Raw genomic sequence first — 27,864 nt, 5'->3', positions numbered from 1 at the left:
AAAAGAAGATAGTAGGAAGGGAAAAATGAAGGGGGGAAAATCGGAGGGGGAGACGAATGATGAGAGACGATGGACTCTGAGAAACAAATTGAGGGTTCTAGAGGGGAGGGGGGTGGGGGATGGGTTAGTCGGGTGATAGGTATTAAAGAGGGCACGTTCTGCATGGATCACTGGGTGTTATATGCAAACAATGAATCATGGAACACTGCATCAAAAAAGTGAAAGAAGAAAGAAAAGAAAGAAAGAAAGAAAGAAAGAAAGAAAGAAAGAAAAAAAGAAACTTAAATGTATATTCCTTATATTTCTGTATCATTTGAAGCTTTGACAATGATAATATATTCCATATTGCATAACAACAACAACAAAAAAAGAGTTGAAGACATAAAGAAAACAGAGGAAGTCCAAAATACATCTAGTCAGAGTTTCAGGATAACCAGGCAAATTTAACCAAAAGAAAGTAATATAGCCATAATTAATGTCAGACAAAATTCTTTTTTTTAAACGATTTTATTTAATAGAGAGAGAGCGAGCACAAACAGGGCGAGTAGCAGAGGGAGAAGCAGGCTCCCTGCTGGGCAGGGAGCTGGATGTGGGGCTCCATCCAAGGACCCTGGAATCATGACCTGAGTTGAAGGCAGACCATTAACCAACTGAGCCATCCAGGTGCCCCCAAAATTATTCTTTCAAGGAAAAAAATACTACTAGTAAAGAAGAAAACTCTATAAAAATAACAAGATATAATCAAAAGAATATCACATTTATAGGTTTATATTATTTGATATCATAGCCTCAAAATAAATACCATATAAACAAAAAGAACTACAAAGAGAAATTGACAAATGCAAATATTTGTGGGAAATATCTATCACATATCTTTTAGTCATTAATACTTAGAGTAGATAAGGAGTGCCTGGGTGGCTCAGTTGTTAAGCGTCTGCCTTCGGCTCAGGTCATGATCCCAGGATCCTGGGATCGAGCCCTGCATCGGGCTCCCTGCTCAGCGGGAAGCCTGCTTCTCCCTCTCCCACTCACCCTGCTCATGTTCCTGCTCTCGCTATCTCTTTCTGTTAAATAAATTTAAAAATCTTTAAAAAAATACTTAGAGTAATAAAACCATCAAAGTTGCAACCAATAAAGAAGTTCTAGAGATCTATAAAGCACAGTGTACTGAATATACAAACAATACTGTATTATAATTGCCAAACTTGCTAAGAGACTAGATCTTAATTATTCCTACCACAAAAAAGAAATGATAATTATGTGACATGATAAAGATGTTAACTATCACTACAGTTGGGCAATCATATTAGAACATATAAATGTTATAAATCAACACATGCACCTTAAATCTACACAACGTTGTATGTCAAATGTATTTCAATAAAAAACAAAATGGAGTTAATTTGAACAATAAAATTATCAAGTCAGATTTCACTGATATATATAGAAGTCTGCATCCAGCAATTGGAAAGAATTGGTATCATACAGAACACATTTTCTGACCATTAGAGATCGTGGCAAGAATTCTGATTTTCCTATCAGTCCTGGTCATAGAGTTAAACCCCAGTTTTAGAATCCCTTTTTTTTTTTTAAAGATTTTATTTATTTATTTGAGAGAGAGAGTGAGAGAGAGAGAGAAAGAGACCACAAGAAGGGGGAGGGTCAGAGGGAGAAGCAGACTCTCCATTGAGCAGGGAGCCCGATGTGGGGTTCGATCCTGGGATTCCAGGATCGTGACCTGAGCCAAAGGCAAGACGCTCAACCAACTGAGCCACCCAGGCACCCCTAGAATCCCTTTTATATTTAGAAGACTTAGCTCTGTCCTGTGGAATGTAGGAAGAAGTGATGCATGTAATTTCAGGTCTGCACACGGAATATCCTGTGCAATCTTGTACACTCTTGCTTCCTTTTCATCTAAAACATAGAGAGCTGCACGTTGAGAATGTTGGCAATTTAAAAAAGGGAAGAAGCTTACTCTCTGTGTCATACATAGAAATAATCAGGATGGACTTTGAATGAACAAGAAATAAACTTGTACTGCGTTAAGCCCTTTGAAATTTGGAATTGTTTGTTGTAGCTGATAGCTTATCACAGAACACAGAAATTAAAAATAAAATGAGAGCTAAAAATAATTCTCTCTGTTTGCAAAGTTTTAACCACAATTATGGTAACTCAAGAGTTAAAGAGAAGAGTGTAATAAAAAAATTTTAAATACTGGAATTAAATAATAAATAAACCCAAAGAAAGCTGGAAGAGGAAAATCATATGGAAAAGAATGGAAATAGAAACAAGCATGTAATAGAAGAGAAACAAAATGAAATGTTGGTCTTTGGAGAGACTAATAAAATTAACAAACCCCAGCAAAGTTGATTCAAGCAAAAACGTAAAGTGAAAAATCAACAATATGAGGAATGAAAAGGGGGCATACTGTAGCTGTAGCAGAAAGTTTAAAAATAAGAGAATACATGAAAAATTAAAAGATGAGAGACACTGTCTTTTGTTCTGGATTAACTTGTCAGGGATGTTTGTATAGTGAATAGCCTTGGAAGATACAGTGTCTCCTTCTGGAACAAAAAGTAGTCAACATTTACTGCCAATTAAAAAAGATTCAAGTTCCCTAGGCTTAGGGTTTCTCTCCTAAAATGCAACCCAGTGCATATGTAGGCATCCATCTGAACCCATCCATGCTGCCCAACTGCACTTGGAAACAAGAACTGATGCAAACATGAAGCTCAGGCTGCTTGTTGTGCCTTAACTAAAGTCCTTTATCTCTGACACAGGAGTTCGTATCTTCTGCCAGTATCTATGAAACTGTAGTAAGATAACCTGTTGGCTTGCAAATATTGTAAAATCTCACTGCTCTCACAGTTCTTGACCCGAACAAGATAATTTGAAAATGTATGTGGAAGATCCACAATGAGCCAAAATCTTCTTTTTTTTAAAGATTTTATTTATTTATTTGTCAGAGAGAGAGCACACACAAGCAGGGGGAGCGGCAGGCAGAGGGAGAAGCAGGCTCCCCGCAAGGCTGCGAGCCCGATGAGGGGCTCGATCCCAGGACCTCGAGATCATGACCTGAGCCGAAGGCAGACGCTTAATTGACTGAGCCATCCAGGTGTCCCTGAGCCAAAATCTTCTTAAAGAAGAACAAGAAGAGAGTACTTGCATTGCCAAATATGGATTCATTATAAAGTTATAAAATTTAATAATGTGTAATATTGAAATGGAAAAACATTAATGGGCCAATGGAAAATAATAGCTGTCACAGAAACAGACCTAAACATATATGAAAATTTAATATATGACAAAGTTGAATTTCTAGATTAGCTAAAAAAGATGCACTATTCTACAATTAAAGCTAGGACAAGTGTTATCCATCTGAATAAAAAATAAAATTGGATCACTACCTCATACCCCACAAAAAATTAATTTCAGATGGAATAAGACCTTAAATGTGAAAAAGCAAAACTTTGTAAATTTTAGAAGAAAATAGAATAGATTTATGACTACAGTTTAGAAAAGACAGAAAAAGCCCCAATCATAAACTAAAAGATTTGATGTCTTCAAATACATAAGAAGTTAAGCTTTGTTTAAAACAAAGCTATAAAAAAAAAGATGTCAAAACATAGTCAAAAAAGGAAAACAGAAAGGTACTCACTTTACAAATAGCTAAGGAAGGATTAGTTACCAGACTACTCAACAATTCTTAAAAATCAAGATGAAAAATGCAAACAACTCAACAGAGAAAGAGACAAAGATAAGAACAGACATTTCTCAAAGAGAAATATGAATGAATGTCCAATAAACTTGGGAAGGCCACAACCTTACTTTAGTTATCAGGGAAATACAAATGAAACCACCTTTTGCAGCTATTTGATTGATGACAGTGTTAAAGTCTCACCTGCCAGGTATTGTGGAGGATGCAAAATGTAGTAGAACTCTTAAAGGCTGCTAGTAGGAGGATATATTGGTGTAATCGTTACAAGCTCCAAATTTAACTCCTAGCTTTATTCTCCAGAAAAGCTCTTGCATAAGTGCCCCCCAAGAGACATGTACTAGTGTTTGTAGCAACACTGCTTCTAATGGAAAAAAAAACAAAAACAAATATCTCTCAATAAGAGACTGAATTAGTAAAAGTGTGGTATATTCATACAATGAATACTAAACAGTAGTGAAAATCATTAACCTGCAGCTATAACATAACATGGATGAATCTTAGAAACTTTTTTCAGTGAAAAGGAAGTTGCTGAAGAATATAGATAATTTAATATTTTACAAAGTTCAAAAATAACCCAAAGCAAACTACAAGTTTAGCAATATATACGTGCTCATTGGAAAAACCATGAAGATGACCTAGGAAATGACTTAAAGTATTTATTATTATGAGTATTTCTGGGGAGGGACAGGGAAGCAGGGAAAAGATAGAAGGGACGGATATGCGCTTCAATAGCATTGATAGCATTCTATTTCTTAAGTTGAGCAATATATTCACAGGTATTCATTTTAAAATTGTGCTTCATAACTTACATATAATGTTCATATATTAGTAATAAAATTGGGGGAAATAGACCATTAAAAGAAAAAGTATTTCTAAATACACACTCATACATACATAAATACATTAAATACATATTTCCTTAAAAAAAATCATCTATTTTTTTCCCTGCAATTGTTTAGTAAACAGGTAAAGAACAAATTCTTAAGTGAGATATTTTCCCACTGCGTGTTGCCTAAGGGAAATAAATTTGCCTGAGTCTTTCTTCACACAGAGACAGTTCACCTGCTGCAGTTTACTATGGGATGGGCCATTGAAATATACAGTTGACCCTTGAACAACATGGGGATTAGGGGCACTAACCCCCCCAGTTCCCCACAGTCAAAAATCTGCATATAATTTTGACTCCCCCAAAGCTTAACTACTAATAGCCTACTGTTGACCGGAAGCCTTACTGATAACATAAACAGTTGCTTAACGTGTGCTTTGTATTTTATACATATTATAGAATGTAGTCTTACAATAACGTAGGCTAGAGAAAAGAAAATGTTTTTAAGAAAAACATAAGGGAGAGAAAATGATGTACTTACAGTACTGCACTGTATTTATCAGAAAAAAATCTGTGTATAATTGGACCCATGCTGTTCAAGGCTCAACTATGTAAGGTAAGACTTAGTGGTGTTATCCACATTAAAAGTAGATCCAATTCATGGCTACTTTGTAAATTTTCTGCACACAGGAAACAGAATCTGTCCCAGAATCAGCTAAATTGGTTATTCAGGTCTCTCTCTCTGCTAATGGCTTTATTCCTAAAGCATCAAGTTTTTATAGCAACAGGTATACGTAAGACAACAAGCATCTCACTAAGAGTAGAAGACATGTCTACCTGAAAGATTTTAAATTTAATGGGGAGATATGAATTGTGATGGTCTGGACCTTCATCACTATTAGAGACAGTGTAAATAAAGAGCATCTATTGTGAAGCCAAACAACCTGGGTTTGAGTGTTTGCAACAATGCTTCTGAGCTAGGGCAGGTTACTTAGTCTTCTGCGTTTCTGTTCTTTACCTGTAAAAAAGAGGCGATGATAACAGAACTTATCTAGGGGGTTGTGAAGATTAAATGAGTTAATTTATGTAAAACAACTAGAACAGTCTCTGATACACCGTGAGGGGTCTAGAAATGATAGTTGTTGGGCGCCTGGGTGGCTCAGACGGTTAAGCGTCTGCCTTCGGCTCAGGTCATGATCCCAGGGTCCTGGGATCGAGTCCCGCATCGGGCTCCCTGCTCCTTGGGAGCCTGCTTCTCCCTCTGCTTCTCTCTCTCTCTGTCTCTCATGAATAAATAAATAAAATCTTTAAAAAAAAAAAAAAAGCAATGATAGTTGTTATAAATGGTGATGGTCGTGGTGGTAGCAATGCTTCCCTTTAGATATGCATCACCTGGGAACTTCTGGTTATTGCCCCAGTAGTTTCAGAGCCCTAGCGTTCTAGTCAATTCCACTAAGTAAATACAATTTGGAAATTTTAAGAATAAATTGAGATTTTTTTTTCATAACGTATCCTCACCCACCAATTGATCCTGTGATAAGCCACTTGTGGGATACAGAAATCCCCCACTCAGAGATCCCTCAACAGGGAAGGTAGACAATTGTCTTTCTAGTCCTTGCTTGGACCAGTTCATCAATCACTCATCAATTATGAGTCCCTCCATAAAAAGATGGGGGGGAGGAATGGGAAAAATATTTAACATTAATGAAATTTTATGATTTTTTTGTGGTGTAAAATGATTTAACATAAAATCTCAGCCAAAAAAAAAAGGAGAAGGAAAGTAACAAAAGAGGAAAAAAGGGGAAAATACTCAAGACAGTAACTAATGAAAGTATAAATGCAGTGCTTCTTAGATGAAAAGGAGCTTCCTATACACGTATAGATTCATAGATTCTGATTGTAAAAGTACCAGATGCAAGAGTTCCCTTAACAAACATTCTCTTCTATGCTGATGGCATGGTTTAATAAAAAACTAAGAACAGCCCCTCATCTTCTTTGCTACTTGTAGTCAGAATGAACTGCTACATAGTGATTAGGCAAAACTGAAATTATCATTTTGAAACAAGACATTTTCCACACCAAGTAGCAATGTTAAATGAATTGACTCAGCTTCTTAGAGGTATATTTGCAACCAAATCATTTGGGTGCTCTTACAAAGAAAAAATGGCCATAAAACTGAAAATATTCTAGAGGAAAGAAAGGACAGTTCCTTTGCTTGATCCATAAATATCTAAAACTTTTCTTTATCCACTTGCTTCCTCCAATTCTTATGAAAGCCATTCCAAAATCTTTCTTTTCATTCCCCTCCATGCACCCTATTGCTAAAATCTCAGGCCATAATTATTGCTTGATCATATTCCATCCATCTTACTATCACCATTTAATTCCTTCACTTCCAATATGGCCTTCTTCTGCAGAAGAAAAAATTTCAAGCACTCCTTTCTCTTTAATGTAAATCAAGCAAGTTTCAAATTTGCTGCTCTCTGCTGCCATAGCTCAAAAAATTATTTAGGAATTGCCACCCAAAGGGAAAGTTGTGAATATTTACATTAAAACTTTTTCTTTTTATGCAAGTCACATAGTATACAACTTTCTCCCCAATTGCACTATGAAATCCTCAAAAACAAAAACCACACTTTACTCATTTTTATAAATGCCTTCCATAGGCATGACCTCAAGAAGCCCTCAGTATGACTCTTGAGCCCCAACCACATGTACTTTCTACTGTACCATCTATGGGCGTTTCAGCATTTTTTAGGAGGAGCCTAAGTGAGGGAATTTTGAGGGAAAAGCTTATAGGAGACAAGTTTGAAACAACATTTGCATAGCAAGCAGACTTTTTGCTTAGATTGTATGTTTATTGCATTCATTCATCCCATCATCCATTTATTAAAGTATATTAAGTGCCAACAATGTGTCAGATACTATTCTTGGTGTCAGAAATACAGCAGAGAACAAAAACCAGATAATAGTTTGTGCCTTCGTGGCATTTACATAAATATGGTAGATAGTGATTAGTATTACGGAGAAAATTAAATCAGGGAGGTGGAGGAATTCTGGAGGGAAGAGGTATTGCATTTTTTAACAGGGTAGACAAGGAATGCTTCACTGAGAAGGTCGTATTAAGTAAAGACCTGAAGCGGTTTGGGACAGAGTCACACGGATATCTGGAAGAATGTGTTCCTGGCAGAAGGAACAGCCTAGAATGTTTGAGCAAAGCAAAGAAATTTGGAGGTCTAGAGCAGCAAGTGCAAGAGAGGGAATAGAAGATGTGGTCAGAGAGTTATCAGATGGTAAGAGTGTGGAGGATAATTTTAGGCTATCCTTAGGGCTGGATTTTACTCTAGGATATGAACCCATTAGAGCATTTTTGAGCAGAGGAGTTAAATTTGATTTTTAAAAGGTTCTAGCTACCTTTTGAGAAGACGCTTAAGTGAGATGTAGAAATACATGTAGAAATAGAAGACCAATGTACCTCTGACCAATCTCCTGACTTCTTTCTCCCTTACTTTGCCCTAGTCACACTAGCCTCTTCACTTCTCTCAAATATGCCAGACATGTTAACACGTTGGGGTACTTGCTCCGTCTTCCTGGAATATTCTTCTCCTAATACATCCATGTGGCTTCCTCTTGCCTTTCCTTTGGGTCTTTATTCGAATGTCACCTTTTCAATGGGGCCTTCTTTGGTCATTCTAAAATCACAATCACTCTCCCCAACAATGCTGCCTGCCTTCTCTACTTTATTGTTTTTCTTTATAATTATCATATCTAGCATATGGTATATTTTACTTGTTTATCTTGCCCTATGCCTATTTCTCCAACTGGAATGTAAGCTCCATGAAGATAGGAATTTTTAAAGTTTGATTTACTACTTAGTGCCTAGAATAATACCTAATACATGTCACTTGCTCAATCAATATTTTTTGAATGAATAAACTAAGAAGAAACGGGAGGAAAACCAGGAGTATATGGTTTTCTGAAATCAAGAGACCAAGCTTCTCGTATTATAATTGCATTGTGTGGTGACAAGTGGTAGTACACTGTGAGCACAGCATAATGTATAGAGCTGTCAAATCACTGTATTGAACACCTGAAACTAATGTAACATTATGTGTCAACTATACCTCAATAAAAAAAGAAAACCTTTCTAATACTGAAGAAGCATTTTTGACTGAAGATATATGTGTATATTTGAGATATATTGAGGTTGTGTTTGCATGGCATGCACACTATTTCGGCTTCAAGGGTTTTGACACAAAATAAGGGAGGTAAATTTCTCCTAACCAGTATCACTTCTTGACCCACCACTGCATATCATGGAATCAAGAGGTAAGAATGAAGAATGAACGGTTAAGTTAACAGTGGTGAAAGGAACCATTATATTCCTGCCATATGTCATGCATTATACTATGCTATCCAACCAATATTTGCCACATGACTACGATAAGCCATTACTCTCATAAGCACTGGGATTACAAAGTGACTTAATTTACTAGGGAATAAAACATTAGAGACTTGTCAGAACAAAGAGATTGAATACATAATAGATGTATTGTACATTTAAACACAATACAACATAACCCAGAAGAGCAAGTGACCCAAGAGCAAGCACAAACTACTTGGGAACATCAGAAAAGGTTACAAGGAGGTGAAACTATTTGTAGATGGAAGCTATGGAAAAATCAATGGAAACTCACCAAGAGAGTTCATCAGGTAGAGGGGAAAACCTACTGTTAGCAAAACTTCAGGTTCCCAAACAATGAACATGAGTAGAGACCTGAAAGCCTAACAACCTCAAGCCCAAAGATAATTTTAATATAATCTTGTCAATCATATGAAATGAAAAACAGGAGAGAAGAGCAAGAAGGCTTGGACTGCAGTTGCCTTAGAGCCGTTGCTGCGTGGTTGGAATAGAGAGCTAAAAATGGAACAAGGCCCACTTGTACGACCTACCAACACTGTGACTATAGTCACCACCCACCCTGGCCAGATTTGTGTCTTGAGAGACAACACACAAGTTATTATCTCCTCTCTTCCTTTGGGTGAGAGAAATGGGGTTGAAGTAGACTTCCATTCCCCAGACTAAAAGTGATTTTAAGTGCTTGATTAGATTGTAAGGGGAAAAGGAAAAGAGAAGATTCTATGATGATTCCTGGCTTGGTCTGCAGTGTAGGTAGTGATGTTTACATTCTCTATATGTGTATATGGGGAATTCAGGATGAGGAACTCATTTGAGAGGAAAGACAATGAGCCCAGTTTGGGATATGTTAATGTTATGCTGCTTGTAGGATGCCAAAATGGGAGTGCTAATTGCAATTTGGAAATACAGGTGAAAAGGCTGGGAGAGAGGTCAGGATCAGCCACTTATGACTGTCTTAAACGTAATTTCACGAACTGATGGGGCACAGCCTTACTAAGACTAATGCAGTTGGGAAGCTGGCATGTCTGGACCTGCTCAGAACCTGGTCCCTTGCAAATTTATCTTGGTGATGGCATGCTGGAGATCCTCCTGATGGCACCACCTGGCCCTGATACCAAATCTCACTGCACAGTTCCTTTTAAACATTGCATGTCACATACTTCTTTCCTCCTACCAGGATTTCTCTCCAATGATCAACCATCATAGACCTACATCTACAATGATGTGTACCACTCCAAATCTCAAATTATCAAAATTCTTATTGCTTCACAGATGAGTATTTGTTTCTCTTTTATCTCCAAACATGTTCGAATTTCCTCTTCCAAAACATGCATGCACACACACTCACACACACTTGCAACTTGTTTTCCTTTTAGCTACTGAACTCTTTCTCCCCTTTAGTTCATGGCCAATCCTTTCAAATAAATAGTTTCCATTTGCAGCTTACACTCCCTAACCACTCATTATTGCCTTAAATCCTTTCTATTTGGGTTCTGTGACTACCACAATAAGACGATGTCTCTCTTCTGCCAAAGACTGACTTCTTGCCAAATCCAATGACCTTTTCTCATATGTCACTCTCTGTAGAAATTAACAGTGCCTGGAAATCCTCTTTTCTTTTGAACTTTGCTCTCCTGGTTCTTATCTAATTTCTTTAACTTTTTCTTATTCATTTTTTTACTCTCTTACTCACTCAACATTTACGAGACACTGAATTTTTTACTTTTAAATGTGTCATAGTTTAATGAAATAAAGTAGTAGGTGGGTTGGATTTAGGCAAACTCATGGGAAACGAGCAAATTAGTGGACATTTGGATGGTGAGCAGATTCAGAATATGGAGAGTTATTCTTATTTATTTATTAATGCCATTAGGTTGTGATAACACTGACAAATCACTTTCACATAGGATATATACTTAACAAGTACACGAACCTTCACTGTTCATTTCTGGATGCTTTATTTCTTAGCAATCCCTCTTCTGATCTACACATGCTTTATTTCTGTGTATTAATACCACAGCTCAAGTCATATCCATCTTTCTTGGTTAAGGAGCCATTTTGTTTTTTCTTTTTTTTTTTTTTTAATATATATATTTTAAAGATTTTATTTATTTATTTGAGACAGAATGAGAGAGAGAGAGAGAGAGCTCATGAGAGGGGGGAGGGTCAGAGGGAGAAGCAGACTCCCTGCCGAGCAGGGAGCCCGATGCGGGACTCGATCCTGGGACTCCAGGATCATGACCTGAGCCGAAGGCAGTCGCTTAACCGACTGAGCCACCCAGGCGCCCCCTGTTTTTTCTATCTGTGTGACCTTTAGCATGTGATCTAACCTCTCTGTGTCTCATTGGCAAATGGGAATTAAGCTATTGTTATTTAAGGTGACTTCACATATTTTGCTTGTCATCCTTTCACATGTTTATGCTACAGTTAAACTTTTGATGATAATAATAATGATGGTTAACTTTTATTACACACTTAATGAGCCAGGCATTGTGATAAGCACCATGCCACGGAACTGCTCTAAGACATTGATGCTATGGTTGTCCTTATCTTAGAGTCAATGCTGCTGATACTCTAGCATGTGATACATAGCTGTGAAATCCAGAGACTTCGCAAAAAATTGTGGCCTATACATTCTTTAAAAAACTTCATGTTAAAAAAAAAAAAAAAAAAAAAAAACTTCATGTTTTCTTTAATGAACCTTTATTTAATTAGGTCATGCTAAATTTGTATATAATAGCAGGGGTACATTTTCTTGCAGGTGAGAAAACTGTCAAAGAAAATGCTTCCACAGACTGTAGGAAAAATACAGGCTGGCTAGAATCATGAAAGGAAATGTGACAAAGTTCTGGATAAATGCTGGGATTATGCAAGCAAAGGAAAAGAAAATGATTTGCGGGTTTGCTTTGGCAACTTGTTTCTTAATATTCCTGTATATGAAACTTACTTTCTTTCCAAGTTCCCAACCCTATTCTGTGAGCCATCCTTGACAAGCTGGTCATCGGGTTCTGTTTAACTCTCCTTTTCACCTCAGTTTACCTTAACGCTTAATTTAAGAGCCTAGAAGGAAATGCTTAAGCAAGAGAAATAAATTTGCAGAGGAAGGCAGGTAAAACCCTGGGTTTGCCTATAAATGGATTATTTTGATAGAGTTGGATTTGCTTCTTATTTTTGGCCCTGAAGGTAATAAGTGTGTTTGTGTGTGTGGTACAGCAGACAGGAAAGGAAGGAGAGGTCTGCACAGCAAATGGCACATGTTTCCATTTGTTTATGTTCAGCACTTGAATAACTTTAGTATTTGCACAGCTGAAGGAAAGGAAAGCACCCTGAGAATAGACACCATGAGGAACTCTAGAAGCTTGCAAACGAGAAACACATGAAATGGATGGAAAAGAGCCACAAATGTTATAAGTAAAAAGGACCCCAGCCAAAATAAACCACATGTTGGGATGCTCTCTTCTAAAGGGAATCGATAAGGAGCACATTGAAATAATTATTCTGACAGTTCTCAATGCTGCTTCTTTATTTTTGTTATGAAGGTATCAATACAGAGAAATTCGGAGATTGGGAAGATAGACATTTCTGCACAGTATAGTGAAAATACAAGAGCCTCTGGATCAGACAAAACAAATGGTTAATTCCATCTCTATAATTTTCAAAGACGATGCGTGGGGGTTTTACTTAATCTCTCAGAATGTCAGTTTCCTCCTCTGTAATGCAAGAGTAAGGCTAAAAAAGTATGATGAAGTTAAAAGTTGTGTGTTTTTTTTTTTTTTAAGAAAAAGCTCTTTGTCCACTTTAGACATCATATTTTCTCAGTTTCATCTGGTTTTAATTCTTCCTCTCTCTTCCACTTACTTTTTGACTGGGACCACAAGCACTGCATATATGTGTTTATGTGATGTGGTTTAGTACATATATACACACGCACAATTTGGGGGACTTGATTTCTCCTTTCAGATTAAGGTGAAACATTTCACCCTCGATTTATAGGCAGAGCAGGTTACAAAACTGTAGAATGATACGTGACCAACTGCACCACCTAACAAACATTAACTAAATGGCGGTTGTAACAGTTCCTCTTACCCCTGTAGGTGCCCTTAGGCCTTTGCTATAGTGAGACCAGTTGCAAACTCACCTATCTGTCTTGTACTGTCTCCCTTTGGCCAGTGGGATGATCAGCACAGCACTGCTTATAACTATTCTGCCCTTGCTATGTCTGGGTAATGAGACTGATTGTAAGCCGGACCTTCCTCGATGTAGAAAAATAGAAACCATGGAAGATACAGCAAGCCAATTAGCCATAAGGAGAATGGATAGGCCTTTCACACAAACCAAAACCCATGCATCCTTAGCCTCACCGGCTATAAGTTTTTACACCTTTGTTATCCTTTCTCTCCTCCCAGGGTTAGCACCATATATGACACCCTGAAGGCTGGTAAATAACTGATCATCCTATCAGATTTGTCATTTAACATTAGCCTGGCAGCTGCCCTGTTTGGGTTATGTGTGCATCCTTCCAGAACTGAGTCTCAATAATGGTGATATGTTGTCTGCCCATCTAGCAGACAGTCAGTTCCCACATCCTGGCCCCACCCCCACCCTGGGGATCCTGCCCTAATCTTTAACTGCCCACAGTCACCTAATATAGACTGAAAATGGGACAAGGAGAAACACAGAATTTAAAAACAAGTGCTCAGTCAGAGGAAGATCAATGTAGACCTTGTTTACCACTTGGCTAAAGGGCTCATTGTTTACCACACTGGCTAAATAAGGTTGCCTTTCATGGTCTTCATGGTGTGGATTTTTGTTAGGTGGTATATTGGCAGTGAAACTCACCTTATTTAGTCTCTTTTTTTCTTGTAGCAAGTGGCAAAGGAGTTGGAAACACACTGTGGCAGCCCTAGCAATGGAAATAGTTTGGTTACAGAGACACTGACAAGTTCAGCCATAAACTTCTTCCACACTAGCCTCCCAAGGCACCGAGTTCTACCATTAGAATCCCATTATTTTGCCTACAAGAAAAGATCTGATCTTTTATTGTTAGCACCATTTAATTTAAAATATTTAGGGCCTTGAGGGAAACCTAAAGTACTACTCTGCTTATATTAGGGTTAGAAGAAGCATCAAGGACAAGAATAATTAATAGGACAATTAATAGGGCAAGATAAGTGTAGGTACTGAGATCCTGGGGGTAGGAAAGACCTTTTTCTGATATAGAGTGTGTGTGTGTGTGGAGGGGCGGGGGGGAGGCATCCTGGGTCTTGGGGATGAGAGGGGGGCTGCTGAGGACAAAGGAAGATTGCAATTTGACAAATGTAAGGGAAATTTAATATACAGCCAGATCTCTGTGCAGATGAAATAGAAATATATTAACTGCGACTCGATTTAAAATTTAAATGCATTGGCTTTCAGAATGGACCATCTGAAAATGCTTTATAAAAACCGTAGAGTTCTTTTCTAAAATTTAGCCTAGTCATGAAGCACATGGAGAGCATACACTGTCTGAAAGTTACAATACCAGTGATTTGCTCTTTCTTCTTTTCAGAACAAACAATAAATCAGAAACCAGAAAGTGATCAAAGATATGTATGAATGAGCTTAAAAGTAAGGCAAACAATTTTAAGTATAACTGAAAAACAAAAACAAGTAAGGTGTTACATTCTTTAAAACTTTTGCAATTATTTAAAATATCTCCTTTCATTTTAGGGGCTCCTGGGTGGCTAAGTTGGTTAAGCATCTGACTCTTGGTTTCGGCTCAGGTCGTGATCTCATGGTCATGAGATCAAGCTCTGCATTGAACCTTGCATCAGGCTTCACCCTCAGTGTGGAGTCTGCATGGGTTTCTCTCTCTCTCCCCATAAATAAAGAAAGAATTAATTTTTAAAAATCTCTTTTCAAAAAAAAAATAAGAAATAATAAAATATTAAAAAAATCTTTCATTTTAGAAATCAAAGGTAACATAACAATTATTATCTGCTGAGGACACCAGTTCAACCTGTAGAGCTATATAACACAAAATTGGAAACAGATGAAGGTGACTACATCAGAAAACTGGGGTTTTCTGAATATATTTTTATTTTTTACTGAATAATGCAGTCGATTGTTCTAATACTTTCATAGTGCAGGAATAATAATAGTAAATGAAAAAATTAATATTCATTAAGCTTTTATTAAGTATCAGAAGTTTCTAAAATTGTTATATGTAAAATGTCCATGACATGATGTGGTAGAAACTGTAATCTCCATTTTATAGGTAAGAAAACTAAGAGTTCAGGAGACCTAACTAATAGCTTACTACAGTAAATGCTAGAGCCAGGAATATAAGGGCAATTAGAGAATCTTAGGAGGGAATTTAAATTCATTTGGCTTTGGCAAAATGGTTTCCCATTGGTACCTAATTAATATCTTCAAAGCAAACAATTGCTTAGAAGCAATTGTAATAGGTTAGCTTAAACCTACTATTACCTTGAACTGTGATCAGGCAGTCCTATGATCAGGCACTAAAAGTATAACCTATTTCAATCTCATTCAAAACAATTTCTCTCATAAGTCGCCACCATCTTCCCATATTCAAGTTACTCTTCATTTATTACAATCCTATTTTCCCCCCAAGTGTTTAACATAACAGGAAGAGAATTCCAAAATCATGCCAAACCTTTAATGCATTCCACAATTAATCTCCAACCCACTCATTTATTAATTCATTCAATGAATATTGAGTGCCCACCACATACTAGTCACAATTCTTGATACCCAAGCCTTTATGGAGTTCCTTGTATTTTGGTAGGAAAAAGAGACACTAGATAGATAAAATAATGTCGATATGTTCTTGTGTCAAAATCTGGGAGTTGTCACACAGTAACCACTTATCTCCTTTCTCAGTAAGTTATCCTCTGAATTTTAGCTGGGCGCACAGCCACACAGAATAACATCTGTATTTCCCAGCCTCCCTTGAGCTCTGTATGGCTACTCGACTAAGTTCTGGACAAGGGGATGTAAGCCAAAGAGATCTGAGCAATATCAGGACATGTTCTGAAGAGGAGACAGTGTGCCTTTCTCATTACTTTTTCCTTTTTCTGCTAACTAAAATATGAACATGCTGGCTAGAGCTGGAGCAGCCACTGAGGCCCAAGGGGACTGCATGTTAGGGATAAGGGAGCAAAAAATTAGAAGGCAATTGAGCCCCTGATGATTATGTCAATCACACCAATCCTAGATTATTTACCTCTGGTCTAAGTATATATGTGGGAAAAACAAACTTCTGTCTTTTTAAAATTTCTGTTTTGGGGGTTTTTCATCCACTTCCATTTGACTTTAATATTAATGAAAAATATAAAGAAAAATGAAGCAAAATTAGGAACCAGAGCGTGGCACCATGTGATATTTTAGACATGGTGACTGGGGAAGTGCTTTATAAGGAATCAGTAATTGAATGGAGTCCTGATTGCATGGGAGAGTGAGCCACATGGGTCGAAGAAGAGCATGTTCCATCAAGCGGGAAATAGTAAAAGCAAAGCCCAGAAATGAGAATATACTTCTTCTGTGCTCAAAGACCAGCAAGGAGGCCAATAAAGCCCACCTTCCAAACCTGTTATCTTCTCATTCTCCCAAACAGGAATCCTTCACACCAGACCTTGCAAAGATTAGTCAACTTTGTAGGCTCTCTTCTTTATAGGTCTCTTCAAAAAGTATGACCCAGTTATGAGTCTCAGCTTTTACTCAAATAGCTTCATGGTTCAACCTTTAACACCATTGCCAAGTGTTCCCCCACTTTGCCATTCAAATATTACCCATTTTTCTGGACCTAGCATAATTCTCACTCCTGCTTAAGGAATGGTTCTACTGGTTAACCCAACATTGCTTTCTTCATTCTTGAAACTCCATAGATATTATTACCCATACTTTCATTGTAATGGTTAATGATCTATCATTCTGTTCTAATTCATGTACGTGTCTCTTGCCACGTCAAGAAGATGCAGCATAAGATCTACATCTTAACAAGTTTTAAAAATCCCTTTTGGCTACTATCTCCTCAAAGAGAAGGTGCTCCATAAAAACTTTCTGTATGTTCCTTCAACCATCTCACAAACTAGAAACACAATGGAGAGAACCTAATCTTTCTCTGTTCCTCCCTTTCGCCAGGAAGATATGAGTAGCTGAAGTATTTGGTGCTATATATAGTCAGTTGATGTCAGCTGGATGCCAGTCTCTTCAGAAAGGCTCAGTCCCCAGTTTGAGTCAGAGCTAGGGACCATGCCGTCCCAGGCTCAGGGATAAAAACCATCGGGCCCAAGTGCCATCCATATTCCATCTCCACTCTTTCCTCCACAAATTGGGACTCATCCCTGCTGTAAAGCACAGCCTAAGAGCAAGGTGAGTATATTGTTTCCTAAAATGTTTTATTAGTCAGTTGTCCAAGGAGGTTCAGAGTTATGACCCATAAATGGGCCTTCTTTGCTTTAAAGGGCAGCTGTTGATGCTAATATTAAAATGCCACCACCAAAGAGTTCTGCTTTAATCTAGTGTCCTTTCTTCATTCTTACAGTTTGCTGGAACTGATGTACCGTGATGCTGGTACAAATGAAGGCCAGTAAGGAAACGATGACAGATTAAAATAAACTGTGGAAAAGAAAGAGGGAGGGGAGAGGAGGCAGCTCTCTCATTGTTTCTCCTTGCCTGGGGACCATTGTACAAGTGTATAGATAAGACTGGGACTGAAACTCTGAGTATTATCTTCTGTTCACTGTGATATTGCCTGTCAATGATTAACATGCTCTGTCACAAGATAGATAAGGCATATTAAAGTCACTCAATAGAAACAATAATAAATTCCTAATAAAGAACGAAGATGCTCTCTTTCAAAAGGATGATTATAAAATACTCCAGATGAGTTCTTCACATTGTCTCAATAACGTTCCTTTATTTTCCACAGGGAACAAAAGACCATGCTTTCACATAATACCATGGTGAAGCAGAGAAAACAGCAAGCATCAGCCATCATGAAGGAAATCCATGGAAATGGTATCAATGAAAATCCTTTTTTAGCATTACTCTAGCTCAGCATTAACAAAGATCCTTCCTAATGATATTTAATATTCTATAGTTTACTTCCTTTAAATTCTTGCTATTCTGTCATAACAAACCTGGAGCTCTAGGGGGTGTAGAAAAGCCTATGGTAACTAATCCTTTTGTAGTCATCCTTTCTCATCTGAAAGCTATTTTCAGATGAACAACTGCTCTAAAGGAATGAAGCAATCTGACAGCTGATGTACATTCTGCTTGGCTTGCCTTTCACATTTCACATTATAAGTTAACATCACTCTCAATTCCTTTTTTTGGACAGGTCTCATACTTGTCTTCATGGTCCAACCCACATGGCATATCTTGCTTTCTTTTACCTTATATATTACATAAAACATTAAAAATATATTCTATCATCTTTTTTGTACAAAAACTGTTAAGTTGGAATTCAGATTATGAATTTCTTTAACCCCGAAACCAGTCTTCATATTTGGTAATTGGTTTACTAAGATATTTTCAATAGAAATCTACTTTTATTTATGATGTCTAGGGAAATATAAAGTTTATGTAGTCTCAAAGCATATGACTCAAAAAATTTAATATAAATTAGATGCAAGATGATATTCCATTCTCCTTTTCCTTAAGTTCTAGCAAATACCTCTAGAAAGCAATGATTTATAAATTGCATTTGATTGTTATAAAGGAAACTTTATGAGCGAAGGATAGCATCAATTTTAAAAGTGAATGGGTAGAATATCCAGATGCTTTTAAGGGCTGATTTGAGCCATTCCAGATATATCTGGAGTTTTCAGAATGCCTCCTTATTTCCCCTCCATTGAACAAGGAATGTAACCTTTCACCTGAACACTATTGAGACCTAGAGGCATGAGATCTGGTGGGGGCAGCCGGGAACAGGGGTAAGTATAGTGTTTTCATATTTCACCTTCCATAAAGCACACTGCATAGAACCAGTCAAAGATTGTTTCAGATACTCTCCATATAATGTAGTCATATCTAAAGAGTCCTGTTTTTAAGTTTCATTTTCTATTTTCTGGAATATAAAATTAGCATACTGGATTCAACTTAGTTTCCATGTTTTACTATGATGTCAGACTAGCTTGGAATAAAGTGAGAATAATTCTGAATCAGATTCCAGAACTAAACTTGTACGGGTCCAAAATTCAAAAATTCACACTTCTTTTAAATTTTTATGCTTCTTTATAGTTCCTGGTTCAGGTAGTTTACTTGAAATTGTTTTTATAGTTTTCCTGATCAACAAGGAAAAACTGGATGAACACTTGAGTTTGAGAATAAATTATTTACCTTAAAACTGGACTTGAGATAAGTTATTTTCTAATTGCATTCTAATCATTAATCAATTGATCCATTTAATGTATTCCCAGTTTAAATCATGTGTTGGATTCTACTCTATGTTAGTCCTGACATAGACCTTCAAGGGTAAGAATATCTTTTTCTTATAACATAAATTTTGTGTTTATGAAATATAAAGAAAAAATACAATTCTATCTCAAGGGGAAAAAAACCCTCCAAACTATTATCTTACCACCAGTAGATCCTGGCCATGTAAAGTCTGCTGAAGCCTCCCCTCCCAAGTCATGGGTAGATTTCCAGCCCCCTTAAGGGGAGTCACATGCTCTGCCTGTGTTTGGAGGTCAAGTATCCAGATAATGCAGGATGATCGCAGACTTTCTTAACTCATCTGAGATACAATAGCTGTAGTACTTTATGAAACAGCTTAAATAATTTCCCTCTCTTATTTCCTCTGACATCTTATATGGAACTTTACTATTTGTGTATGACATGGTGTCTAGAGATCCAGAGCTAGGGAAGTGTCATGAATGCTGAGATGAGACAGACTGCAAAGAAACCTTTTCGGGAATAATCCTCCAAACTTTCAAATACTTCACAGCAGCAAAAATCTGGATAATTTAAGATAGAGCATGCAACTGTTTTGATCTTAATTATAACACTTAGTAAATCAAACTTGGGTTGGATTTTCCCTTATAAAATTGAACAGAGAAGGATGTTTTCAAAGCCCTCCTTCTCTCCTTGTGCATCAGGATTTTTTTTCTTTTGTACTTGGAACTCCTTTATTTTTTATATCACTTTTCAAAAACATTTAGCCTGGAGAAGAATGAAACGTGACAATGAACTGACTAAATGGGTTGTTTTTTAACATGAACTGCAAGTTCACTCCAGTTCTTGTCGTTTGGTAGAGACACTATAGCTGGTGAACCTTTGAGATCAATCGGTAGGAAAATGTAAGAATCAAAAAAGGAGAGTTGTACATCAGAGCACTCATTCCATCTGAAGGAGAAATAACCTCCAAGAATTAATGAAAAATCTTACCCATCTAGACTAAAATACATAGAACTGGATAGAATGAGTAAAAATGTAGATAACTTCCAGCTTCTACTAACTACACCCCAAATTGTTACTCATTACAGATCCATTATGTTTGTCATGTCAGATTATGTCCCAGCAGCAACTATACCACACTCCCAACAAATAATTAATAGAAAGTATCCCCTGACACGAAGGCTCTATACTGTCACATCGTTACATCATTATATCATCATCATCATCATCATGATCATCATCAATATTAGAAGGAATAGAGCTGATGGTAGCAATCGTCTTGGCGTTACTGCTGTGAAACAAAACTTCTGTGCTTTATACAGAAGTAAGAGAACCATGTTGCTACCATCTAACAAGTGCTATTCTAAGACAGGCAAAAATACAAAAATATTTTGCCATTATCCATGCATGAATTAGTTGTGGGGGCAAGAATAGTTGGCTTATCAAAGTTTCATGCCCCCCAGCCCTGTGCCATTTACCCCTAATTCGTACATATTCTCCGGTATTAATCCTGTTCCTCTTCTCACTAAATCTTCCAGACTTGAATACTGGAGGAGGAGGGAGAGAGATAGGGAAGCATAAAATGATAGGGAGTGATAAGTTGACAGAAAGAGGAGGGAGAGTAAGAATAGAAGCAGGTGATGCTCTAGAGAGCCACTGGCATCTGTCCCGACGTGGTGGGGAGAAGGAATTGGAATGAAAATAACCATAAGAAGAACTGGGCATACGCTGACCCCCAGTCTTACACACAGATGTAACTGACAGATTAGAAGAACTTCAGAAACAGGGAAGACCACAGTGCCTCGGAAGGCTGCTTCAGTCACCCTACAGTTTTTTCACTGGGGCTCTGTGAGGGCTTTTTTGGGATGTTTTTTGTTTATGTTTTTAATTTTTCCCTGCATGACTGGTGAACAGCTTTTCCCAGCACACAGAAGAGGACTGAGCAGCCTGTTTTTGTGACTTCAGGAAAAGAGTTTAGCTTTGTGGTTTGAAAACAGGAAGCCCGGGTTCTAAATGGAGTGCTGTTGTTGGTATGGTACCAGGAGCCCTGGGTTCCAGACCAGACCTCAGATGCCTCATCTGAACATGAGGAGGTTGGATTTGCTGATCCATTTAATTCTAAAATTCCATGATTCTAATTTACTGAGCTGTGTGCTACAGTCAAACATCAGCATATCTGAGTTTCTCCAATAACAAAGACAATGCTAATATTAACATAAATTGCAAGGGCACTTTGAAAAGTATAGAGTATAAAATCTAGAAATTCAGATGGAAGATTACGTGAAGACCCCTTTTGCTTTTCCTGCATCAGCATATCTTAAACTATAATGTTTTAATCAAGCCATCAAATTTAAAATTAGGACACCAAGAAGGCCTTAAATATCACAGATCAAATATGAAAAGTTTGGGGAGAAAAAGAACTTAACCTAATGCTTCAGTGTACAAGTTTATTAGTCTTCCTTGGTTTAAATTTTCACATCAGCACTCCATAACCCCAAGAAAAGTGTGCTTTTTTGGGAAATTAGTAAATTCATAAGATTTTTTGAGCATGCCATAGGTTTCTAAACTTCTATAAAGGTCCTTCAGAAAAGTAGCACCAGAGAGCTAGAATAAATTCTAGTCACTACCCAAGCAGAAATCACAGTATTAAGTCCAACCATACTATTCTATCATCCTAGTTTCTTTGTTGTCTTTTTCACTCTAATATGCTGTACATGTGCATTTCATAAACAGTACTAGATGATTGTGTAATTCCAAACTGTGTAATTCAATATATTGGTAATCTCATTTCTTAAATGTTTAAAAAATTACAGTTACTAAATGATAATATTTTATAGTAAGTTTTTGAAAACTGTATAAAATAGCTATAGAACTCAAATCAAAGCAAAGAGATATAAAATAGGAAATTAAAGAATCTCAGATGGATTTCAAAATCAACTTTTTAATGTAAAGAAAATTATTAATGGCCTTATTATCAACTGTAGTCTTTTCAGGCATTATTCAAAATGACAGTCTGGACTATTATCTTTCATGTAATATGTATATGTGTATGTTACATTTTGAAATAAAGCATATTTTATGGACTATTATTCAATCCACTTAGGCCAACTATCTGTATACAAGCAGAAGAGACTTGTGCAATACAAAGAAAATTGTTGGCCTCAGGCTTCTAAGTAAATCAATAGGACCACCGTAGAGCAAGTCAGTTTCGTTAACTCCCCTCCACTGGTTTTGCCCATTCTACCAGAATTGCAACTGCCAAGGAATCATGGGAAAAGAGGGTTTTTTTAATTAAGATCTTTTGTCTTACTACAGTTATGTGTAAATGAGTATCTTTACAAACCATGAATTAGATTCACTGATCTAACTAAATATGTAACTTTTGGTAGGATCAAAATTTCACATTAAATGTGTAAAACTACCTGTGCACACATAAATCATTTGATCAAGTTTCAGAATGTTAATGTATGAAATAAATGTGAAAAAAAGAATGTTTCCTTTTGGAGGAACTTAAGTCCAGTGTTTGTTCATAAGACTATGCATTAATGTAAGGTTTGAAAAAGGAACTGATCACATTTTCAAAGATCACATATTGTCTCAATAAAATGCAATTTTCCATTTGGTTTCTAATACTCATTGCAATGGGGCTCTACAGTATGAAAGGTAGAAGGAAAGTATACTCAAAAAAATTATTTGAACTTTTTAATGTAAGATTTTAAACCTTAGTTTAACTACAAAAGTATTGAACGTTTGAGGACACTACTGAAGAAGAATATTTCTAGTAGATTAAAAATTGTGGGTTTTTTGTGGAAATTAATTTGATTATGGCCAAGATCCTTAGATTATATGTCTGTATCAATTTATAATTAGATATTCAACTGTTCATAAATAATCATTGATTCTTGAAATAGTAGCCAAATACAATATATCAAGAAAATCTTTAAAGAACAAAGGGAAAATTCTGGATCACTATAAATGACATCAATAGGAAAGTATGCCTAGCAATATTATTTTCAATAGATGATCTAACGCCACAAAGACAACCTTCTAATCCATCAAGGCAAGGATATGTATCCTGAATAAGTTATATCATTTATCAGGCATCCAGATTAAAAACACTGTTAAGACCCTGCAGAGGGGTTTGCACTAAGGGGCAGGGAACAGCTGGACTTGGATTCTATGTGCTCAGTTGACAGTGTTCTTCACTCTGTAAGTTTAAGTAATGAAAGTGTTCATACATTAGATTCCCCTCACAGATGGTTTGGAACTACTGCTCCAGTTATAAATTTAACTATTGGAAGGGAAGGGAAGAAAACCCTAGAGAATTTAGATATGTCTTTTGCTGTTTGTTTGTTTATGCAAAATATGTTGACTTAACATATTCCTGTGTCTAGTACCTTGCTAGTAAATACTTAACAACTGGTTCTTTGGGGCGGGGGGAAATGCCTTGGTTTCCGGAGTTTGCCAATTTCTATGGTATAAATACACCCACCACGGCCGATTTCAAGCTACCATCAAGAAGGCACTGAATGGAGATTTAGGAAAATATGTTCAGTAATACGTTATACAGTATTTCCACCACACACATACAAACAGATAGAAATAACATTAGAAGCATAGGTAATAGCAAAATGCAGTAAAAAGACTTAAAAAGTGATACATTTTGAGTATTTATTGCTTTGTCTTTAAATACTTTTTCTAATTATTAAATTTATATAATTTAAGTTTAATTAGGGCTGTGTTTACTGAAGTTAACTACTGGCTCACAGAATTCTTGAAAATTTATCAGTCAACTCTTGTGAGCCAGTAGAAGTTTGCTCTAATGCTGACTTATCATCTAGTATTTCTGGCCCCAGAGGTCCTTAATACTTTCAGATGGCCACTCAAAGCCAGTTAACTCACTGTCTATCACAGAGTAGGAGGGAGAAAATGTAGGCTTAGGGGAAGTGGAATGGAGTGTGACGAATAAGAAAAGAGGTTGAGTGTCCATTATTTTATGCACCTTCTCCTTTTTCCTTTTTGTCTCTTATTTCTCCTCTCTTATGATACAAATTTACTAGTAATAACAGATTGTGCCAGCTGATTAGTAGGTAAGTTCCTCATGGCTCTTACTGAACATCTATTCCTTGTAGCAGCTTGAGTGATGGTTCTAGTGCTTTGCTAAAAAGGAGTGAATGTATCTTATGAAACCAGATGAGTCCATGACCAGCGGTATATCCATTTTTGTTATAGCTCTGCTCTCTGCTCTCTTTCCTCTTTGAGGCCCCTACTTCTGGGCTTTTAGGCTGGTCTTCCTCACTCTTCCTTATGACTCCCGTCTTAATATAGTTTTTGGACCTACATCAGTGAGATGAAGATCTGGAGAGAATAACTATATCTGCATGCTTTTAGTTGAAAATAAGAGAAAGTCCGAAGCCAACTAGCTTAAACAATAAAGGGAATTTATGGCTCACATATCTGAAAAGTTCAGAGGTGATCTTGTAGGGCTTCATCTAGCCACTCAAGTATGCTGCCAAGGATTTTCTGGTTTCGCTGTCTCTGTTTTGATTTCCTTGGGGTAAACTTCATCCCAAGCCTGGCTCTATCATTCTACCAAGTACTTGCCAAGAGTTCCCTGGGCAATATACTTCCGTGTTTACATGCAGCAGGATAAAGAAAGCATCTTTGGCACAACATGCACAGAGAAAAGTCCTGATATTCACTCTCATTGACCTGGGTCAGGTCTTGTACTTGTTTCTGAATCAATCACCAAGCTGATCAACTCTGGTCAAACACACCTCAGAAGATTATTGTAAATCACAGGGACCAGCAGGATGGAATCTACTTAAGTCATGTGGTTATTTCAGAAACATTGGTGGAATCAGTTAATATCGGAGGACCTTTAAAAGAAGGAAATGAGATAAAAACATTTTCTCAAATTTCTGTCTGGAGTCACAGAATTAAACTTACGCTATAGCTTAGAATTTAGAAGATATAGAAATTAATATAATAATATGCTATTCCTTTTTCTAACACCTCTACTTTCATTTAACTGTTTGTAATGACTCAAAACAGTAACAGAAATGGGGAGGAAGAAAAAAATTGCATTTCTGTTTTGGTTTCTTTATGGAAAATCTTTGTAGCCTTCATTGTAAGGAGAAAGATTCTATAACTATGAAGATTGTCATCTCCACGTTTTTTAGTGGCTGCCTGCTTTGGGGCATTTTTCATTTCCTGAAAATGTCCCATTAGAAAGGTTTTTCAGGAAAAACTTAAATGTGTTTAAAAACATTATTTGTAATATATTACATTATATAGAATATGTATTTCTAGAAAAGTTGAATGGAAAAAATCTGTAGATTTTGACTTTTTGTGTTACTATTTCATTCTCTCTCTCTCATTGCTAATTGAATTGTTTTGAGAAACATTTAAAGGAGATTCCCCCTTCCCATAACTGCACTAAGTATAAGCAATACTGTTTCTTCTATCCTTTGTATCTAAAGGGAACTTGCTATTTTGATTATAGAATCAAAAAGTTGGGCACCTGGGTGGCCCAGTTGGTTAAGCATCTGCCTTCGGCTCAGGTCATGATACCAGGACCCTGGGATGGAGTCCCACGTGGGGCTCCCTGCTCGGTGGGGAGTCTGCTTCTCCCTCTCCCTCTGCCCTTCCCCAGCTTATGCGCTCTCTCTCTCTTTCTCTCTCTCAAATAAACAAATGAAATCTTTAAAAAAAGGATCAAAAAGTTGAAAGAGCCCACCCTGTCACTCCCTTTAGAATATGGAGGTATATATTCATAGATATGTTGAAAAATAACCTAGCTTCTCCTTCCATGTTCCAAGCACACAGTAACAAAGATTCCAAACACTCGCAAATAGATGAAAGCAAATATTCCCTGTAGAACTCAACAGGTTTGGCAAGCAAATCCCAGGCAACTGTTATAAAACACCCTCATTTATTTTGCTCTCTTCCTCCTATTCCTTTTTCGTAGGCAATCCCTGCCATCCCTGGGGATTGTAAAGCATAGCTTTTTTTTTTTTTTTCATACTGGAGAGCAGACAAAGCTGCTCCACTTGCATTAGGAGGGGCTATGAATTTTTTTATTTAATTTTTTTTAATAATACACTTTTTTAAGAGCAGTTTTAGGTTTACAGAAAAACTAAGCAGAAAGTAGAGTGTTCCCATATACCCCTTCTCTTCCCAATACATAGTTTCCTCTATTACTGACATCTTGCCTTAGTGTGATGTATTGGTTATGGCTGCTGAACCAATATTGATACACTATTAAACACTAAAGTCGAGGGGCACCTGAGTGGCTCAGTTGGTTAAGCAACCAACTCTTGGTTTCGGCTGGTGTCATGAACTTGGGGTCCTGGGATCAAGTCCTGAGCTGGCTCTGCACTCAGTGTGGAGTCTGCTGGAGATTGTCTCCCTCTCCCTCACTCTCTCTGTACCTCCCCTGCTCACGCACATGCACTCTCTCTCTCTTTCTCTAAATTAAGTAAATAAAATCTTTAAAAAAAAAAAAAAACAACTGAAGTCCATAGTTTACGTTAGAGGTCACTCTTTGTGTTGTAGTGTTTTATGGGCTTTCACGAATGCATAATGTCATATATCTGCCATTATAGTATCATAGGGAATAGTCTCACTGCCCTAGAAATCCCTTGTACTCTACCTGTTTATCCCTACTACCTCCCCGCAAGCCCTTGGCAACCACTGATTCTTTTACCGTCTTCCAGAGTTTTGCCTTTTCCAGAATGCCACGTAGTTGGAACCATACAGTGTGTAGCCTTTACAGACTAGTTTCTTTCACTTAGCAATTTACACTTAAGGATTATTCATATCTTTTTATGGCTTTGTAGCTTTTTTTTTTTGAGATAATTGTAGTTCATATGCAATTGTAAGAAATAATACAGAGCTATCCCATCATGGGATATCCCATCCCTTTCCTAATTTCTCCCAAGGTAACATCTTGCAAAGCTATAGTATACTATCACAACCAGAATATTGTTATTAATAGTCAAGAGACTCCTGCCAGTTACAACTCTGCTCTTAATTTCTCTCTCTATATTTTTTCATTTCAAGAATGCTATATAAATGATACACACACACACACATAGTGTATAACCTTTGGGGGTTGGCTTTTTTCCACTCAGTGTAATTCTCTGGAGATAGGTCCAGGAGATGTATATTTCAATAGTTTTTCCTTTTTATTGTTGAGTACCATGGTATGGATGGACCACAGTGTTTTTAACCATTTACCCATTGAAGTACAACTGGATTATTTCTGTTTTGTTTTTAATTAAGAATAAAGCTGCTATGGGGCGCCTGGGTGGCTCAGTCGGTTAAGCGACTGCCTTCGGCTCAGGTCATGATCCTGGAGTCCCGGGATCGAGTCCCGCATCGGGCTCCCAGCTCGGCAGGGAGTCTGCTTCTCCCTCTGACCCTCCTCCCTCTCATGTTCTCTGTCTCTCATTCTCTCTCTCTCAAATAAATAAATAAAATCTTTAAAAAAAA

At 37.1% G+C, this 27,864-nt stretch overlaps 1 protein-coding gene and 1 long non-coding RNA gene across 2 annotated transcripts in view; one reads left to right on the top strand and one right to left on the bottom strand.

Annotated features, from left to right (window-relative positions):
* LOC115943400 (uncharacterized) overlaps positions 1-27,864 on the bottom strand; it is a 438,133-nt gene that overhangs the window by 402,498 nt on the left and 7,771 nt on the right. The window contains exon 2 of the long non-coding RNA XR_014143160.1: positions 20,167-20,245. This is a non-coding gene — a long non-coding RNA (uncharacterized LOC115943400). The remainder of the gene's footprint in view (positions 1-20,166; positions 20,246-27,864) is intronic.
* Positions 17,174-27,864, top strand: part of MYOZ2 (myozenin 2) — a 39,969-nt gene continuing 29,278 nt past the window's right edge. Inside the window, exons 1-2 of the mRNA XM_006740612.3 lie at positions 17,174-17,340; positions 17,900-17,988. Of these exons, the coding sequence (XP_006740675.1) occupies positions 17,913-17,988 (76 nt within the window). The 5' untranslated portion in view covers positions 17,174-17,340; positions 17,900-17,912. The remainder of the gene's footprint in view (positions 17,341-17,899; positions 17,989-27,864) is intronic.

Source organism: Leptonychotes weddellii, chromosome 2 (genome assembly GCF_054177405.1).
Source record: "Leptonychotes weddellii isolate Sample4059 chromosome 2, ASM5417740v2, whole genome shotgun sequence".
Classification (NCBI taxonomy): domain Eukaryota; kingdom Metazoa; phylum Chordata; class Mammalia; order Carnivora; family Phocidae; genus Leptonychotes; species Leptonychotes weddellii.
The sequence above is the reverse complement of the archived record's forward strand: the minus strand, read 5'-3'. Positions and strand labels throughout refer to the sequence as shown.